General features: G+C 35.3%; 2 protein-coding genes across 2 annotated transcripts; both read right to left on the bottom strand.

Annotated features, from left to right (window-relative positions):
* Window positions 1-429: 429 nt before the first annotated feature.
* On the bottom strand, window positions 430-14,715 carry LOC120600604 (olfactory receptor 1030). Its single transcript, XM_039860019.1, has 2 exons — window positions 14,120-14,715; window positions 430-1,381 (listed from the first exon to the last, which is right to left on the bottom strand). Exons 1-2 carry the CDS (start codon window positions 14,713-14,715, stop codon window positions 430-432), a joined length of 1,548 nt encoding a protein of 515 aa, XP_039715953.1.
* A 4,645-nt stretch (window positions 14,716-19,360) lies between these two features.
* On the bottom strand, window positions 19,361-20,299 carry LOC120600606 (olfactory receptor 1030-like). The gene has a single exon (XM_039860020.1). It carries the CDS (start codon window positions 20,297-20,299, stop codon window positions 19,361-19,363), a length of 939 nt encoding a protein of 312 aa, XP_039715954.1.
* Window positions 20,300-20,849: the final 550 nt, after the last annotated feature.

The following is a 20,849-nucleotide window of genomic DNA, read 5'->3' as shown; positions in this document are numbered from 1 at the left end:
TAAAGGGAAAAAGGAAAAAAAGGACATTAGCCTGTCACAATTGAGAATTTTGTGGAATATAGTTTGGAAATTATTAAGCACTATAAAAATCTAACAAATGGTCATTGCAGTAGCATCATTTGGTAATTCTGTCTTTTATAACTTGTACCCATATGAGTATTATGGATGGCACCACCTATTCTTTATTTACTTTAAAGAGCAATAATAATGGCTTTTGGTTAGAATTTTAAAATTTCTACGCACTTTTTTTTTAACTCACTGACATGATACTGTAAACGCTAGCAAATAGTTTGACAGATTTGTCCAAGTCCTTTATATGAATTACAAAAAACAAAAAACATTTAGTGACAGAAAGTGATCTCTTAATTAAAATGCTTATAATTAGGCAGAAAATTGGATATTTGCATACCTATGACCAAAACGTGTATTTTATTTATCCAACAATTTCTTTTGGACAACTTTCCTTATTGCTTCTTTAACATCTTTGTTCCTCAAGCTATAGATCAAAGGATTTAACATAGGACTCACAAAGATATAAAACACAGCCACAATTTTCCCCTGTTCTACAGATGCCTCAGAAGGAGGCCTAAGATGCATGCAGAACAGTGTCCCATAGAAGATAGTGACAGCCGTCAAATGGGACCCACAGGTGGAGAAGGCCTTGCGCCTCCCCTCAGCAGAGCGAATACGCACAATGGCTGTGAAAATGAAAATGTAGGAGATGAGAATCAAGGTGAGAGAGCAGGTGAGGTTGGAACCCGCCACCACAAACATGGCAGTTTCTTTGACGTAGGTATCTGAGCAGGCAAGAACTAACAGAGGTGGGTCCGCACAGTAAAAGTGGTTAATTTCATTGGGTCCACAGAAGGAGAGACGAAGCATCAGGACGGTCTGTACCAGACCATTTGCAAAGCCATAAACATAAGAAATAGCAACGAGGGAGATGCACACACATCTGGACATTCTGAGACCATATAGCAAGGGTTTGCAGATGGCCACGTAGCGGTCATAAGCCATCGCTGAGAGCAAATAATATTCTGTGATCACCAGGGCAATGAAAAAGTGGAATTGTATAAAGCAACCAATGACAGATATGGTTTTTCTCTTGGATAAGAAATTAACCAGCATCTGAGGAGCGATGGTGGTGGTGTAACAGAGATCCAGGAAGGACAGGTGACTGAGGAAGAAGTACATGGGAGTGTGAAGTCTCGAGTCACTTCTGATTAACAAAATCATGCTCACGTTGCCGATGACTGCGACCAGGTAGATGACGAGGAACACCACGAAAAGGACAGGCTGCAGCTCCGCGCGATCCGTCAGTCCCAGGAGAATAAACTCAGTCACTGCTGTGTAGTTTTCCTTTAACATTGTGGTTGCTTCACTTCAATTGAGGTCTAAATAAAGGAAACGGAAATTCATGTGTTTCGTCATTCATCCATTAGTCCATCATGTCACCTGATATATCTTCCACTTTTCTCAAAGTCATAAATACATGTGGTATAAGGAAGTAGCCTAGTAAGCAGGCAATTGATGTTTGAAATATCTAATAGAACTCCTTTATATAAGGCAGTCAAATTTTTAAATGCTTTTCTGCAAGTCTTTTCATGTTTGAAAAACCTTTTTTCTGCAAGCGATTACTGCATTTGTTCATTTACAATTTTCTTAAACAATAGTTTTAAACAGTTTTACTTTTAAGTTGCAATCTCATATTTTTCCAATATTCCTTTTTTTGGCGGGGAGAGTATCTAAAGCATCAAAATTGGAACTCATCTGTTTTTTTCACAGCTGAATGGACTTGGAGAAGTGGAACACATCCTTACAGAACAAGGATCTGTCTACCTGCCCCTGTTCTCTCCCCCTGCAATGCTTGTCCATTTTCCCCACTCTGGTTTACCACCGGTGGTTTTCTTGTCACTAAATTTTACTTAATTTGTAAGTACTTACCTAAGATCTCCTTTGCTTTGTGTATTATTGCCAAGGGAGGCAAAAATCAATTTGTGGGGCACAAAAGCGAATCTTAGTGGGTTTTTGGTATAAAAACAGATGTGCATACAGTACATAAACAATACACACATATATATGTATATACAGATATACACATACTCATATATTGGTGGTATTAAACGTTCATGGCAGTGGCAGTTAGCGGGGAAATAATATATTAAAGGCTCCCTGAGTGGGGAAGATGATAATTAAAAAAAGGCTGACAAACACATTCTCAGATGATTTCATTGTAACTCTACCTCATTTTAACTCTTGAAAATTTGAGAAAAACTCTATAACATGCATTCTATTAAAACTCTTTAAAATATATAAAATTTAACACAGAAAGAATAATCATATTACCTATTTAAATGAGAGTACATAAGGTATCATGAAGTGCCATCTCCCAACATTTGTGCAGGACACAAGAGACCATGAAAACCATCATAGAAAAATCTACTTCCTCCTTCAATAACACGTACACAGCTATGTTGATGTTATACTGAGTCTTGTCAATGGCTGCAATGCCAAGGATAAACACAGGCCACTCTGTAAGGCCCTTTGCAAATGCATCACTCCAGCACTGTTCCTTCCATGATCCCATTCTGCCCTTAAGGACTTTGAACTTATCGACAAAGATAATAAAATGCAAGACAAGTCAACTAAATCTGCAAAATCATAAACATTTTGCATTTTTCTTTTTTTAAGTTTGTAAGATTATAGTTATAGTCACAACAGACAAATACGTTTTATGCTGGGATGGTACTTTAATAGTATTTACTTATTGAAACATTAATCAAGAGTCAAAGTAATATCTCATTCATTTTCACTGTGGAGAAATGAGGCAATATAAGCAATAAGCTTTTCATATGATCCAACAGACTACTTCATGGTAATTACCTTTCTTTAAGAAAACAAAACACATCCTATGTGATTTAAGGAAGGAAAACTCAGAAAGAAGTATTTATGAGTGGACAAAGTTTGCACTCTTGACATTTGCCTTCACTCTGTGACTTTCCCATGTAATGCTTGCTGCTACTCCCCAGTCATCCAGAGAGTCTAAAGGTTGGTCTTTAGCTTTAATGAGGATGATGTCTCCTTAGCATGTGGTCATAGTTCAACTTGAGATGGAAAACAAAATTAGAGAAAGCATCCTCATTAAATGAATTTTTAATAATTTTAAATAATAGAGATTATAAACCTAAAAGTGGACACTTTTATAGAGAGGGTACAGAACATTATTATTATAAAGAGTAGGGTTGTTAACTCAGAATAAACCATCCCTTTATTTTTCTTCATGAAACAAGAGAGAGAAAGCATGCCTAATTACTGAAAGTCAGCGGTGTTTAACAGTTACTGGGAGTCTGTGTCAGACTTCTGGGCTGGAAATTCCACATCCTCTAACGTCTATCTGAGGGCTTGGGCACGTTATCCATCTTTCTGTGCCTAAGATGCCTCATGCATAAAATTGGTTACTAATAGCAATTCCATCCATGTAAGGGAGTTAATCAAGTTCATACTTTTTAAATATGCCTGAAATAGAGTGAACACTTAGCAAGTTGTACCTACTATTATTTTCTGGTAAAATGTCCATGTCTGGCCTAAAACAAGACTCAGCAACATCAAAGTATGAGCTCTTTAGGAACGAGGAGTTTATCTGTAGCGACAGCCTCAGTGGCACCTGGAACAGTGCTTTCTGAATGGAGGCAATCAGTGATTACTGAGGGAATGGATGTTCTCTTTGGTCTGGTTCCCTTCCCATCATAAATACTACTCCACCGTACACTTATAAATACTTGTACTCTGAGAAGAATAGTAGAATATAAATCGAGACATTTACTTATTTATCAGCATATGTTTCAGCCCATAATTTATTTTGATTGATTAAAATATCTATTTCTAAATTCCAAAATACATTTTAGCAATAGCTAATCCTACCTGTGAAAAAAGAGTGACTTCCGGATGACAGCATGGAAATAAAGAACCTAAAGGCTCTATAACAGACTTGTCATATAGGGACCAAAAATCCCTACGGTTCAATTATTTCTAGCAGAAAGTCATTCAGACTATAAATAACCACTACTGTTTTATTCTTTTGAAAATCCTAAGCTCATTAAAGACATAATTTTTGCCCACACCCTCAGATCATCTGGGAATTAAATATCTCCAGAAAGATAAAGACAGGAGATTCGTTGTTTATTTTAACTTATATCTGAAAGTCTTAATATTTTTTTTACTTTGAGGAAATGTCAACTTTTCTTGTTTACAACATGGAAGATAAAGTAGTGCATGGCATAGTGGACACGTTTTGAAGTCTGGAAAACCATCAGAAGACCAATTAAGTTTTATTGAACCTAGACAAGTTATTTCCTGATCATGAGCCTGGTGATTTATTTTTTAATAAGAAAAATAATGCATAGCTACATGAACACTGTGGATATATAGATATTAATAGACGTAATGGCCATTCTTGCTTTGTACCCTACCTCACCCAGATCTATTATCTGTTCTTCTCTACTTTCTTTTGTTTACCTAAAATTTAATTTTATGGATGACATCATTAGAGCTCCTTTGATAACTAGTTTCCAGCCGAGTTTGGCCAATGAGAGAAACCAGCCGAGTTTGGCCAATGAGATGTCAGAGAGTGGGAGGAAGGGAAAAGTAGCTCAGTGTTTTCCTCATTCTCTCCAGCTTCACAATGAAGGTGCTAGAGTGGCTACATCATGCTGATGTGTATGTTGGAGAAGAAGTATGCCAGGGACTTGCTTCCTGGTCTAGCTCTTATTGGGCTCTAGTGACAGTAGCCACTGCCTGGCCATTGTAGAACTAGGAGTAGAAATTGCTTCTTTCAATTATCCTACAGGGATAATTGATTGTTGTTGTTGTTTTTTAACAAAGCCTGTATTCTGTCTTTTCATTAAAGTCCATTCAGTTAAACCACCTGAGTAAAATTTTGTTTTATGCTGTGTTGCTGCCTCAGGCCACAGTAGCACACAGTAGTTGATGTTTGGGATTATTTCTGGGTTCACCATTTTTGGAGATTAAAGGGGCCATTGAATCACTTTCTTTCTAAGTCTTGAATCAATTGAGGACTACACATGCCAGTCAGATATTAACAGTAGTCACATCATTGAGAGTAAACATGGATTTAAGAATGTGGCTTGTTTTTCTGTTTCTTTCCTCTGAAGCGAAGTCACCCGGACACAGGAGAGCAGTGGGATAATTCTTGCTTTCTCCTCCCTTTCCAGAGCCATGACCGATCAGCACGTATGATTAAGATGAGACGTGCATATCAGTCGCAGAAAGGAGAAAAAGATGCCTTGTGTCAACAGGCAGGCAACTGCAGTAAATCTTTTCATAATCTCACCAATCTCTGTTTAACCTATCAAGGTAAGTATGTCGGGGTACGGTGAGAGGAATCCGAAGTGGACTTCAAAATCTTCCCTTCTAAAGTCATTTAGAAATTTTTGCTCCAATCCTTTTTGTCATAATTGGCACCTTCTTTCATCGGTTTATGCATTTCAGAAGTCTCAGGGTCATTCTTGATTTCTTCCTCTCACGCCTACTTCTTCCCATAACCAATTATATCATCTCTATGATTTTTTAAATATCTCAAGTCAATCTTTTGTGCACGAAGAAGGGAGAGGAGGACGTAACGCTATGCTTCCCTCTGGTCTGTCTTGTCCTCTAATTTGCATGGTTGCTGTTCTGCCATTGTCCATCATGACAAGTGCATCTTGGGATCATTAACGCTCATGGATGGACAGACTGATAATCTTTTCTGCTCACCCACCTGCATCTTGGCTCTTGAGGGAACTGCAGATCTCACCTTTAGTCTGCCCTTTATTTTTATTAAGATCTCGCCTGGGATGTCCGCTGTATGGTTCCTCACTGGTGCAACACATTCCAGTCATCAAGTCTCAGATATTTCCATACTCCCCTATAACAGACATGCTGGAAATTTAGACATTAGGGTATTGACCATGCCCCATGGAGACTAAAGAAACTCAGAAAGCATTAACTTAAGTTCAAGTAAATACTGCTGAAATAAGCTAAGCCCAAGGTTTACTTTACTTTGGCCACTCAATAAGTTGATTTGGGGCCAAAGCTTCAAAAAGGAGAATGGGAAAGCCTATCTCAGAAAGATCTGCTAAGGCTGTAAATCTTCTTCTGCTTTCATCTATCCTCTGTCATTTGTACACCCAGGCCAAAGAGCTCTTTGTTTTCTCTTTGTCATAATCGACTTTTTTTTTATACCAAGCATTAATGGTGGATGCATTTCAAAAGTGGAAGGTTAATTCAATCATATGAAAGAAATATAATATAAACTACTGTATTTTTATTGCTATTCATAGTAGTAGTATTATAGTATTATTATGATCCTGGCTCAGAAGGACTAGAATTTTGCTCAACTTTCAAATGCTAACCTAGACAAGATAAAAAGCAGAAGTGTTATTTGAGTTTCTATATATATATATCAGGAATCAAAACCTAAATATATCTTTTTGTAAGTGATTTGTGCTAAGTCTACTTGAACTAATCTCACTTCAACTATCCTTCATTTGGATCTGAGTATCAAAAAACTGTTCCATTAAACTTAAATATCCAACCCTCTGCTTAACATCACTGTTTAGTCAGTCATTCAATATTTCTTCACTAAACATGAACTGTGTTTCTCACTTGTCTTCCTCTCGGAATGAGAGAAGCACTGAATGAAGGGTCCTTAACAGTTTGGCGTGTATCCCTCTGGTGGAGGCCCGTGACATTGTGGATGATGCTATGTGATGTGAGACTGAAAAGTTCTTAGACGCCATTCAACACAAGCAATCTGTGATGGCATTTTTATAACTCTGAACACTTTAGTGAGGATGCTCATACACAGGTTCTTCTCTCTCATTCCCTTATTTCAGCTCATAACTTGGAATATAGTTATACTAAATTTACTTCCACCTTGTGTTTCTTCTCCATGTGTATTCCAGAAATCAAGCCCTGGACTGTGTGTGTAATAAATAATAGGGTGGTGTGATCTTTGTTAAGAAAGTTTTCTTTCTTTCTCTTATGTTGCATGAATGCAAAAAGACAAGATAGAATTATGGAGACTTTCAGGAAGATAATTTCTTTTCCATCTTTCTCGAACCAGCAGAATACTATGAGGGCCAAAGTCAGTGATTGGAGTTTTTCTCTCTTCAAACTAATGGAAAAATATTTTGTATACATTGATGACAGCAAGTTCTATACTTAAAGGGAATTTGTGACACTATCTCAGAATTCAATGTAAGTGGAAGTTGTAAGCTATATCAGAGGATAAAACTTCTTTATTTAGTTTAAACAACATTTCGATCATCTAATTCAGTGACTCGACTCTAGTTGTGCATTAAAGTTATGTGGAAACTTATTAAATATATGTCAGTGTGTGTGCTCCATCTAAATTGAGGTGGCCCCCAAGTATCAGTGTTTTTAAAAACTCCACACCTGATTCTAATGTGAAGCCAGAGTTGATAACCACTGATCTAAGTGTTAGATTTGTGAATATATTATTTTAATAAAGCAATATAGTTATTCTTTAAAAGGTGTGAACTTTCTCTGTTCTTCAGGCCTTGCAAAATTTACTGTAGTTATTAACGATAATTCTTTTTTGTTTTTTCAGTCATGAGTCAGCTACCATCTGTTTCCAAAAGTCCAATCTACAAGTATGAACCAGGAATTATCAAGTATTTGGTCAGGCACCATTATCACTAGCTTGTGTTATTACAGGAAACCCATAACTGTGCTCCCTCTTGTACATTTTTATATAGCAGCTCGAGTTTTTTGTAGTAACTCCAGCTCTACTGGTACTATCAAAGAAGTAAGACGTAGTATGAAAAATCAGCTGGTGTGAGCTGGTAAAGTTATCTCATTTATTCAACAAATTGATACTGTGTATTGGTTATGATTCAGGCACTCACGCAAGTTCTGGGAATATGACACAAATGTCATATTCACATGGCTATTTTTCTAATGGAAGGACAGACAGCAAAATATATCCATAAAAATTATTTACATAAATAAATAATAATTTCTGAAGTGATATATGATATAGAGAAAAAATAGATCATGGTTGGCGATTAGAGAGCTATTTGGAATGAAGTTTAACTTAGACAAGAGGCCAGGCAATGCCTTTCATAAGTCTGAAGGGAGAGTATTCTAGGCAGAGGGAACAGTGTGTACAAAGGCCTTGTTGTAAGAATGTGTTCAGCTTGTTCAAAAAACAGCTAGGAAGGAGGTCAGTGGAGCAGGAGAAGGAGGACTGAAGAGAAAGTGGTTGGAGAGGTTGGAGAGTGGGTAGGAAAATATCAGTCCCTTTAGATTCTGGTAACAACTTTGGATTTTAACCCAAGTTGATAGAAAATCCTGGACTATTCTACAAAGTCAGTCACATGCTTTGATTATAAAAGATCACTGGCTTGGGTTGGAAGATTGAATATTTCAATTGTGAAAGAAGGAAATTCATTATTCCAGCTTAAGCAAGAGATAATTTTCTCTTAGACCATACTGATAGCGGAGGAAATTCTGAGAGGCTGTTTTAAGATTCCAAATGTAATACTTTTAAATTTATTTATTTATTTTAATTAGTTTCAAGTATACAGCACATTGGTTAGACATTTATATAGTTTATAAAGTGATCCCCCTAATTGCTCCTTCTCTCCTCTGGTTTTCTGCCTAGCCAATATCATAATGCAGACTGCATTCCCTATGCCATGCTCCCATCCCCGTGACCATCTATCAACTACTAATTTGTACTTCTTTAACCTTTCACCCCATTCTCCCAGCCTCCCAAGCCCCACTCTCCTCTGTCCGTGAAAAATTGTTCACTGTATTTCTGAGTCTGTTTTTGATTAGTTTGTTCTTTTTGTTCCTTAGATTCCACATGTAAGTGGAAATCATATGATATTTATCTTTCTCTGTTTGACTTATTTTACTCAGCATAGGTCCATTCATTTCATTGCAAATGGTAGAATTTCATTTTTTTTAATGGCTGAGTAATATTCCATTGTATATATAAACATACCTTCTTTATCCAATCACCTCTTGATGGGCATTTAGGTTGCGTCCATATCTTAGCTATTGTAAATTGTGCTGCTATGAATATTGGGGTGCATAGATCTTTACAAATTTTTTCTAAAGTAGAGCAGACAATATTTACTGATAATTTAAATATAAAGTGTGAAGACAAGGGTTTGAGATCAATGAAAATAAAATATGAAATATAATTATGAAATATGAAATAAACTGAGATATTTTGTGACAAAATATATTAATGAGATCAAATGGGACATTAAGTAAAGAGGCAACCCAGACTATTATTTCTTGATTTGGAACAAAAGAAATGGGATAGACAGATGACAAAAAGACAGGAGAAGTTTATTGCTCTTGGAGAATAAGTAAGAAACGAGGAAGAAACCGAACATGAATAAATATATAATAGGCTCTCTAGAAGTAATGCTACTGAATTACAGAAGGTTCGCCTTCGCTGACAAAGGTAGAACCAGTTTGCAGAGAGTCACCCATTCTTCCCACTTCCCAGTCAAACATTGATGTCACAATCAGACTGTGCCATAGCCTGATCAGGGACACCAATAAGCTAAGCCAAATTCCATGTGTGCTAGGAAAGTTAAGGTGGAAGTTGCAAGGCAGCCAGCACAGTATGGTACCTGGACTTGAAATATGTTTCTTAAATGTATTGTCCACTTTAATCAACACCAACAAAAACCTAAGGCATCTATTGAAACTCTTCCATCTATAGGAAATAACCTCTTTACACCTCTCTTTTCAAAAGCAGTTTGTTTGAGTGTCCATTTATTTTGTCCTTCTTAGATTACATACAATTGATTTCTCTTTCTGTATCTGAAAAATTCTCCTCCTTTTATTAGAGAATATGAAGATGAAGATAGTCCCCCAGCACAACAGCCCTGAAGCGAACGAGTTTATTCTGCTGGGACTCAACAGACAACGAGGGCTGCACCTCATCTTTTCTGTGCTGTTTCTCCTGATTTACCTCATCACCCTCCTGGGAATTTCAGATTGACTTTATTAATCAGATCCACTCCCTGGCTGCAAACCCCCATGCATTTTTTCCTCACCATTTAGCATGTGTGGAAAATTTTTATTCCACTGATGTCATTCTCCAGATGCTTGTTACTTTCTTATCTGAGAAGAAAATCATTTCCTACTCAGGGTGTCTGGCTCAATGTCTTATTCTGGTGACTCTGCTCCTTACTAAATACTACACACTCGGTACCATGTCCTATGACAGGTACGTGACAATCTGCAGTCCCCTGCATTACAACAGCAGAATGTCCAAGCCACTGTGCATCAGCCTGGTCCCTTTCCCTACCTCTGGGATTCTTTTTTATTATTATTAATTTTTATTATGGTGACATTTGTTAACAAAATCCAGTAGGTTTCAGGTGTACAATTTAACAGTAACGGAGATATATATATATTGCATTGTGAGTTCAATGTCCATTGTTAGATTTCTTTCTCTCACCACATATTTGACCCCTTTTACCCCATCTATGATGAGCACAGTGCAGGTAATATTGAACCTCTTGCTTGTCATTTTGTGGATGCAACACCATCAACCATTTCTGCTGCACTGACCCACCCCTCTTAATGTTGACATGTTCTGACCCTTACATAAAGCAGACTGCCCTGTTTCTGTCTGCAGAGTTTAACTTCACTTGTTCCCTACTTAGAATGACTCAGTTGAGGCATATGTGTGATTTTGTCAGTTCTTTGGAGGAATAGTTGCCGGCAAAAGGAAAATACATTTAGGGATAAGATTCTATATTTAGCTAGATATGTTGAAAAAATATGTTCATTAAAGACACCGATCTGGTGCAAAAATAAATGTTTGTATAAAAGCATTAATAAATAAACAGCTTTAATGTGCCAAGGTTACATATTTTTTTCCTCATCAATAGGCCACAAGCACCTTTCTGCCATTCTGGAAAAATTTCTTAACACACCTGTAACTTTTCAAAACTAAGCGGTCCTCTCTCAGGCCTCCATTCGATACATCTCCCCGTTGGATCCGGAGACTGAGCTATAACAATACTGTGAATACCTAATATTTTTTCACATTTTCCAAATAATTTATGATAGATGTATGTATAACCATATTTGATTTGTATGTATCTGAATGCATACACTTTATAAATTGAACCATGATTGCATAATTTCTGGGTTAAAAATATTGGATATCTAGGAGACTCTGATTTGCATTCTCCTAAGATAAATTAGAAAAAGAAAAATAATTAACGTAGAATTTCTCTACTAGAATTTAGAATATCTTAATCTACATTAACTATAAGAATTTGGCTTAAAATACATATACAGATTGCTCAAAGAACAAATAGAAATAGATTTATTTAGTGTGCAATGAAGATAACGTCACAAATCAGTGGAAAAATAAATGATTGCTTAATAAGTGCAGGGGAGAATGGGTTAAAATGTGAGGGAAAATGTTATATATAATATTATAACATCAAACAAAATTGCATCTAAAATAATTTATTTCTGTAAAATATGACTGAAAAATCAATAACAATAGATGTTTGCTTATTTAATTTTAGGATGCATAAAAGCTACAAAATGAAAAATAAAAATATAAATATTCTTTATGTGAGTAATCATCAGAAATAACATGAACAGCAATCATCAAACTTATGGATATCCCTTATTCTTAAAACATATATTTTAATTCTTCTGTTCAAATTAAAACAGATTTCTTTCCAAGGAATTTTAGTTGAGACAACGAAGAAGCAAATAATCTTAAATGGTATTATCTAATAATAAATGTACAGTGAAATGGTTATTCTTAAACATTAAACATCATCAGTGATTAGTGTAAATGGTTGATGCTTTGATGATTTCTGGAGAAAATGTACCCACAAAAAAATTTAGCAAAAGCTGTAAAAATGTTCAAAGCATTGAAATCAAGAATTTCACATTTAGAAAACTACCCTAAAGGAACAATCAGAAGGATACCTACATAGAGATATGAGTCAACAGTAACGACAACACATCGATATAGTGGCATAATGATTTTGTAATATAAATTAAGTGGAAAAAATATATACACAAAACACAGAGTAGCTTTCTTTTAACAGGATGTTGCAAGTAAATTTTACTTTTATTCCAAAATTGAAATTGAACTTTATTCTAAAATGGAAAAATATTTCAGCATTTTCCAATTCTCTTTCTTCAATAGATTTGTAATATTTTCATACTTAAGTTCAAATATGATTTGATGCCATGTATTATACTACATTAAAAATGATGTACACTAAAAATAGTCTTGTGAAAATGCAAACATCTTACTATCAAGTGAAAACTATGTTCAATTTTGTTTTATGAATTCTAAGAATATATATGCTTATCAGTTTTATGAGAAAAATATAACAAAATACAAATAGAAGTCCATTGGGTTAGGACATATAAGTAATAAATGTTACTTCCTCCCATGTGTCTGTAATTTAGTTATTCATAGTGAACGTATTTGATAGAAACAGCCTTATTTAATCAACTGAAACTGAAGAACGCAGCCAAATTTTTTAAAACTGCAGGTCATCTGGGTAATTTTATGGAAAATAATTTAAACATATTATAATAAATATAGCAGTCGATATCAGAAGAGCATTAAGCCTTGTAGTCTTAGTTAAAATCAAAGTGCACAATATTAGAATGCCAAATGTTTAAGGAATTTGAAGAAAGTTTATTATGTGTTTCAATATGAGGTCATCCAGTTGACTAATAATGCATGATGAATGTGGATGAATTATGTATCTCTTTATATAATTTTCTTTACTATTGATTTTCTCAATAGAATTTTGAAAACCACTGGAACAGGCTTGTCTAGAAAATATGATTCACAGTTTTATGAGCCAAATTAAATATTGGGTGTTCTACTCCAGAAACATGTATATGCACTTACTCACGTGCACACTATTTCAAGGCATTCTTGGGTCTGCAGAAGCCAATTGACAGACTCTATTACTCTTAATAATTTCACGTTAAGTCTAAGCTACAACAAGAAAAATGTATCTAGAATGCCATTATACTATTTGATGATTAAATTTGATCCGTATTTCTGAACTCTCATGAACAGAGGTTGACAGTTTATTTTCAAATTTGAGCACAAACAGTATTTAGAAATAGACAAAAGTTTCTCAGGATCAGTATAATGTGAGTTGGGGAGAATAGTACAGAAAGTTTAAACCTATTGGTGATCCATTTATTAAAAGTTTCTTCAAGGCGATTCCAGCAATTAGTGAGGCACCATTGATATTGATGTATATCACACTGAATAATTAACTATTGCATAACTTTTTAAAATTATAAAACTAGTTAACTTATTTAACCCTCACTATGGCTCTGAAGACCATATAATTCAGAGAAGAGGGATTACCAATGTTCTCATCAGAGTGAGTTAATTACATCACTCTGCAGTATTTATTAAAAAACTTACTCCCTAGGAAATAAAGAAATGAAAATATTATATGGAATTACCAAATACTGACCAATTTATTTTTCAGAGAGTCTCTGGTAAAGAAAATGATTTTTAATTTCAATGTTACAGTTTTTATGAGAACAATTTCTCTTGAAAGTATAAATTTTGAGGAGAATTTAGCTAATATCACTGAGAGTTCATGAAGATAAATAAATCATGACTATAAGGTGGTAGGTGTGTCCCCTGAAAGGAATCACTGTCTTATCACAGACACGATAATATCAAATTGACTGATGACTAAACTACAATTTTACGAGATTTCCCTTAATCATTTGCTGCAAGGCATGGATCACATCCTTGTTCCTTAGACTGTAGACCAACGGGTTCAACATTGGGCTCAAAAAAGTATAAAAGACTGCAATTACTTTGGACTCCTTTACAGATTTCTCAGATGAGGGTCTCAAGTACATGCAGAAGAGGGTTCCATAAAATACAGTGACTGTTGCCAGGTGGGAACCACAAGTAGAAAAGGCTCTGTGCCTGCCTTCAGTAGAACGCATCCTCAAGATGGCTGCAATAATGAAAAGGTAGGACAGGAGAATGATGAAGAGAGAGCTCGACAGAGTAAAACCAGCAACTATAAACATTGCCATCTTTTTGATGTAGGTGTCAGTGCAGGCCAGCATTAGAAGTGGAGGATCGGCACAGTAGAAATGATTGATTTCAAGAGAGCCACAGAAGGACAAGTGAAAAGTCAGCAGTGCCTGAGAGAGTCCATTCAGGAAGCCAAAAGCATAAGGGACCATTACTAGAGAGAAACAAATATCCTTGGACATTCTGGTAGTGTAATGTAAAGGGCTGCAGATGGCTACATAGCGATCCAGTGCCATTGAAGCGAGGATATACAACTCAGTGATCACCAGGGCAATGAAGAGAAGACATTGCATGAAGCATCCAGCATAGGAGATGGTCTTCTGGTCTGAGAGGAAATCATAAAGCATGTTGGGAGTAATATTGGAGGAATAGCAAATGTCTACAAAGGAAAGGTGGCTAAGGAAGAAATACATGGGGGTTTGGAGGTGGGAATTGGTCCTGATCAGCATGATCATGCACAGATTCCCTGCCAGTGTAATTAGGTAGATGACCAGAAACACCCCAAACAGGATCTTCTCTAGTACTGGGTCATCCGTGAGTCCTAAGAGGATGAATTCTGTCACTATAGTGTGGTTTTGGGAAGTCATCTTCTTATTCCTTGAAAACTGAAAGTGACAAAGAACGTGAAGAATTCTGTGTGATCCAGATTCTGCATTTATTTTATCCATTTCATCATTTCATCATTGATTTATCCACTATAGGGAAATTTCTCTTTTTCAATAGACACATCAGAATGTCTGCATAAATCTGCTCACATTATATCTTTGTGTTATCTCTCTTTCAATATATCAAAACGCACACATTCTCTCTCATATGTACATAATTATATACTTATATGTAATTATATATTAATTTATATGTGTAATGTAATATAAAACATATATGTATATAGCCATACATTTATACCTATCTTCTTAGGGAACTTCATATTTGACATATTTTTCAAATATTGTGAAAAATTAAAGCCAAAGGGATGAAACTCAGATATGAAAAAACAGCAAGTCCTTAACACTATTTAAATGAACAAATGATGGTAGTTGGATTTTTAGGGTCCCTCCAGCCAGCACAACATTTTCACTTGAAATCTTAGTTGTTTAACTTAATTTCATTTAGAGGACATTGTGAAATTTCTCTCTTGATACATGGATAAGAACGTACAGAATGAGAACTGTTCTCTCTGCTTTGTAAGTTCACCCACTCATTCATGTACACTGAAGATTTTGATATTTTTTTTTGTTCTCGGTTCTGGGGTTACGGCATGAATAAATCCCCCATCCTCATGGAGCATACACTGCAGGAGAAGGACATTATTAAACACATAGACAAAAATACATATGATAACGTCAGTTACAAGCATGTATTATAAAGGAGTGAAGGCAGGATTTTTTGCACATTAGTGAGATACTAATCTTCGCTCAATGGATAAAAATATATTTAGGGGAACAAATGTAGAAAATTACCTACCTGTATAGTTGACTTACCATATTTTGTGAAAAACAGGGAGGGAAGATTTATAGTGTATTTTCAAGTACATTCCCTAGAGTATGTTTTGAATAATTCAGAAGATCAATTAAATTAATCTTTGTTCCTCAGGGCATAGCCTTAATTTGATGCTCTGGGAACTGGATTCTCCTCTAAAGCTAACACACTTACCCAACATTTATATATACTGCTTGATACTGTGCATAGGATCTTTAACACATAGAAAGAAATCAACTATCACTTTTAATACTCTGGATTGAGGAAAATATGGGTAGATAAGTTTTGCATTTACATATGGAAAAGAGCGGGAAAGTCCAGTCAGTAGGCCTCAATGTTTCTGATGTGAGTTAGGGAGAAATTACAGAAAGTTTATAAATAGTGAGGTGAGGTCATCTAATGAGAGTGAGGAGAAGAAAAGTGAGAGATGTGAGGAGTAGAAAGACTAGGAAAGCCACAGACTGGAAAAAATGTTCACCTGACGTCATTCTGACAAAGGACTTGTGTTCAGAATGCATGAAGATCTTCCACAATAAACTGATAAGCCCGTTTTTAAAAAGTCTAGGTGAATAGACACTTCATGAAAGAAGATATGTAAACAACTGATAACCACATGAAGATAATTTCAACATCTATAATTTTCAAAGAAATGCAATTATATCTACAATGGAATACCACTCCACAGCCCCACCAATGGCAAGAATTTTTAAATTGATAATAAATTGATAATAAATTGAAAAGATAATGACCATTTCAAATAATTATAATCTCAGAATAAGTCACTTGATGGAGTATAAAATAATTTAAATGCTTTGGAAAACTGGCTGTTCCTTATGAAAGTTGCAGTCCCTTTAAAACTATGGTTTAGTAAGTATTAATTACTTATTCAAGAGAATAAAAAGGACATAATCATAAAAAAACTCAAATGTGTATTGGCAGATACAGAGATTTTTAAAAATTGATATATCCATATAATGGAATACTACTCAGCAATAAAAATGAGCAGACTATTAATACAATTTAAAAGAATCACAAAAACATTGTATAGAGAGGAAGATCAACTTTCCGAATGGCAGAGTCATTACCTTACAAAACCTGATTCTCCATAAAAGCAATGAGAATGCTTGCAAAAGTTGTCTAAGGAACAAGCATGTGATCCATGCCTTGCAGCAAAAGACTATAAGAAATCTCTTTCATAAATATGGAGTTTAGGCATCAGCTAATTTGAAATTACTAAGTGTCTGTGATAAGATAGTAATTATAGCCTAGAAATGAGTAACAGGGCTTCTGACTGTCATAGAGTTCCTGGTTCCAATTTCCGTTTAAAGATCGGCATGATTTAGTCTATGGCCTATTTCTTCTATTCATGTAATTAACAAACATTCAGGAAAAACTTATATTAGTTACTCTACTGTCAATGTAGACAGCACAAGAGAAAGTCAAAGACGATCGTGTCCTTAAAGAGTTTCTACTTCGAGTTGGGTAGAATGAGGCTTACATATTTAAAGTTTCACAATCAGGTTTCCATGGTTAAGAATTCATGATATCTTGTTGGAAAGGGGTAGAGAATAAAGTTTGCACTCAGATAACCATAATGCAAAGGGAATAGTAATAGTTATTACCACAACAGATATTTGCTGAGAACTATCTATATTCTAGGTTTTGTGATAAATGCTAGCTTTAAAATAGTGAGCAAAACCAGACATGGACTTTGGTTTTATGGTTCTGAAAACCAGGAGGAAGATACAACCGTGAATCAATCACACAGATAATGTTAAAATTATAATTGTGAAAAGTCCTCTAAATTAAAAGTACATGATGCCGTGAGAACATCTACTAAGAGAAAATGACTTAGAAAGATCAGCCAAGAAGACACTGAAAATGGAAAAAAATAAATATATTTAAATTCCAACAAAGACAAAAACTGAAAGTGAAGATTACCAATGTAAAAAAAGAAGATATTTTATCTATAGAGACATAACAAATAATCTGGTAAAATGATCATCTGTATAACAAAACTAACAGAAGCCAGAAAATAAAATATTTTAAGTACTGAAAGCAAGTTTCTATCTATTTAGATCCATGCTCAAATGAATTCTTCTTTGAGAATTTAAGTTAAAACAAGAAATCTTCAGACAAATAAAACAGAGAATTTATCTCACTCAAATTCTCACTGAAAGAACTAATTAAGAGTATATATCACCCAGAAAGTAACTTAAACCCTTGTGAAGAGTGAGATACAAAAAGAACAATGAGATTCATTGACAAATCTGGCTAAATTTAAAGGAACATTGATATTAAACAAATATTTAGTATATTATAATTGTAATCATATCTAACATATAATAATATTTAAATAGTTTATTATTAACTAATACTTTAGCATCAATGATTTATTTTACACTACCACATGACAGTACATAAGGTAAAGTGGGAAGTAACCAGAATTAAAACATTCGAAGTTTCTTTTATTATTCCATATCAGATTGTCTGATTAATAAAGATTTAGATAGGTCAAGTATGTGTATTAATATTTAAGGTAATTTATTTAAAATGAAAAAAAAAGTGTAATAATCAACAAGAAGTAAAAAGAAAAATTAGAAAAAAATTTAATTCATGGTTGGAAAAAAGGAGGAAAAGCATAGGGAAAAGTTTTTTAAAGCACAATATAAGGAGTTATAAAATATTCCTAAGTACCAATATTCACAAATACATATGAAATTTAGTAATTAAAAGTACTCAGGGGCTGAAAGTAAAAGGGTAGAAATATACACAATAGACATCGACTAACCAAAAACAATAAAAAATACTGATGAAGATACATGAATATCAGACAAAACTTAGAGTTTAATCATCAAAGATGGAATAAAATCTATAAAATGTTAAAAGGAAAAATAATGGTTTATTACTGGACATGACCTAATAATATAATCTCAATGTTTAAAAAAAAATTACAAAATAAAATAGAGAAGTCCTCAAACACCTCTCTGTTTTTACATGTGAAACAGTAAAACATTTGTAGGGCTGCTGACCAACTAGATTGACCTAATACAACTCTGCTCTGCTCAGCTTCCATCTCTTCTGAGAGTAGTATTTATTTATTTATTTATTGTTAGCTTCCACAGTTTTGTAAGTCTCAGGAGGAAATGTCAAAAATGAGTAGTAGGGTGCTATGACATGGATGGGCGTGCAAATTGTCCAGCAAGCAATGTACCACCTGTAATGCCTGAAGGGTAAAATAACACCACATCTCACTTGTGCCGCTGTTTTCCCTGTGAACTCTCAAATCAGGATATAGCAACTTACAGTTCGGATATTGGCCCAGTTTGAGTACAAAAGAAATGATGATCAAGGTCGGCAGAACGTCATTCGTTTAACACCTTGCAAAATGGGTTAAACCGTAAGTAAGAAAATATTTAAATGTAAATCGAAAAATATGTAAAACCATAGGTAGGGAATATATAATTGTAAATTGAAAAATATGTAAAACCATAGGTAGGGAATATTTGTGATCGTGACTACCAAAATAAGAGAGTAGATACAGGACTAAATGTAGACTGTAAGTAGCTTTTTTTATTTTTCATTCTCATGGGCACAACTAATGGATCAAGGAAGTTGGTTTCATGTGCCTTCTGAAGAAATGAAGGACATAGACTGTGGAGAGAATATAGGTACTTCTACACACTTTAACGGTATCTTCTGTTGGAGAGCCTTCGAGAAAATACTCCGTTTGGAGCTCCCAGGATGGCTATTTTATTTATCCAACAATTTCTTTTGGACAACTTTCCTTATTGCTTCTTTAACATCTTTGTTCCTCAAGCTATAGATCAAAGGATTTAACATAGGACTCACAAAGATATAAAACACAGCCACAATTTTCCCCTGTCCTACAGATGCCTCCGAAGGAGGTCTGAGATACATGCAGAACAACGTCCCGTAAAAGACGGTGACAGCCGTCATATGGGACCCACAGGTGGAGAAGGCCTTGCGCCTCCCCTCAGCAGAGCGAATACGCAAAATGGCTGTGAAAATGAAAATGTAGGAGATGAGAATCAAGGTGAGAGAGCAGGTGAGGTTGGAACCCGCCACCACAAACATGGCAGTTTCTTTGACGTAGGTATCTGAGCAGGCAAGGACTAACAGAGGTGGGTCCGCACAGTAAAAGTGGTTGATTTCATTGGGTCCACAGAAGGAGAGACGAAGCATCAGGACGGTCTGTACCAGACCATTTGCAAAGCCATAAACATAAGAAATAGCAACGAGAGAGATGCACACACATCTGGACATTCTGAGACCATATAGCAAGGGCTTGCAGATGGCCACGTAGCGGTCATAAGCCATTACTGTGAGCATATAATAATCTGTGATCACCAGGGTAATGAAGAAGTGGAATTGTATAAAGCAACCAATGACAGATATGGTTTTTCTCTTGGATAAGAAATTAACCAGCATCTGAGGAGCGACAGTGGTGGCGCAACAGAGATCCAGGAAGGACAGGTGACTGAGGAAGAAGTACATGGGAGTGTGAAGTCTCGAGTCACTTCTGATTAACAAAATCATGCTCACGTTGCCGATGACCGTGACCAGGTAGATGACGAGGAACACCACGAAAAGGACAGGCTGCAGCTCCGCGCGATCTGTCAGTCCCAGGAGAACAAACTCAGTCACTGCTGTGTAGTTTTCCTTTAACATTGTGTTTGCTTCACTTCAATTGAGGTCTAAATAAAGGAAACAGAAATTCATGCCTTTTGTCATTCATCCATTAGTTGCATCATGTCATCTGCTACTTCTTCCTCTCTCAAACTTATAAATAAAGAAGTAGCCTTGTAAGCAGGCAATTGATGTTTGAAATATCTAATATAGAGCTACTTTATTTAAAGGCGGTCATATTTTTCAATGCTTTTCTGCAAGTCTTTTCATATTTGAAAAGCTCAACTACAATTTTCTTAAATATCATTTTCTTTCAAATTGTAATCTCATTTTTTAATATACCTCTTAATGCATCATTGCTGAAACTCATCTGTGTTTTCATACCCGAATGGACATAAGGAAGTAAAACTATATATGGCACACATCTTTATAAAACTAGGATCTGTCTACATGCTCCTCTGAACTCAAGCTTGTTTCCGAGCTGTTCCCTGTAACTGCAATGCAATGTCCATTTTCCCCACTGTCGTCTACCTCAGGGAGCTCTCTTACCACCAAATCTTACTTACCTTTTAAGAATCAGCTCAGGATCTCG

The sequence above is a fragment of the Pteropus medius genome, unplaced genomic scaffold (genome assembly GCF_902729225.1).
Source record: "Pteropus medius unplaced genomic scaffold, Ma_sr-lr_union100, whole genome shotgun sequence".
Taxonomy (NCBI): Eukaryota; Metazoa; Chordata; class Mammalia; order Chiroptera; family Pteropodidae; genus Pteropus; species Pteropus medius.
The sequence above is the reverse complement of the archived record's forward strand: the minus strand, read 5'-3'. Positions and strand labels throughout refer to the sequence as shown.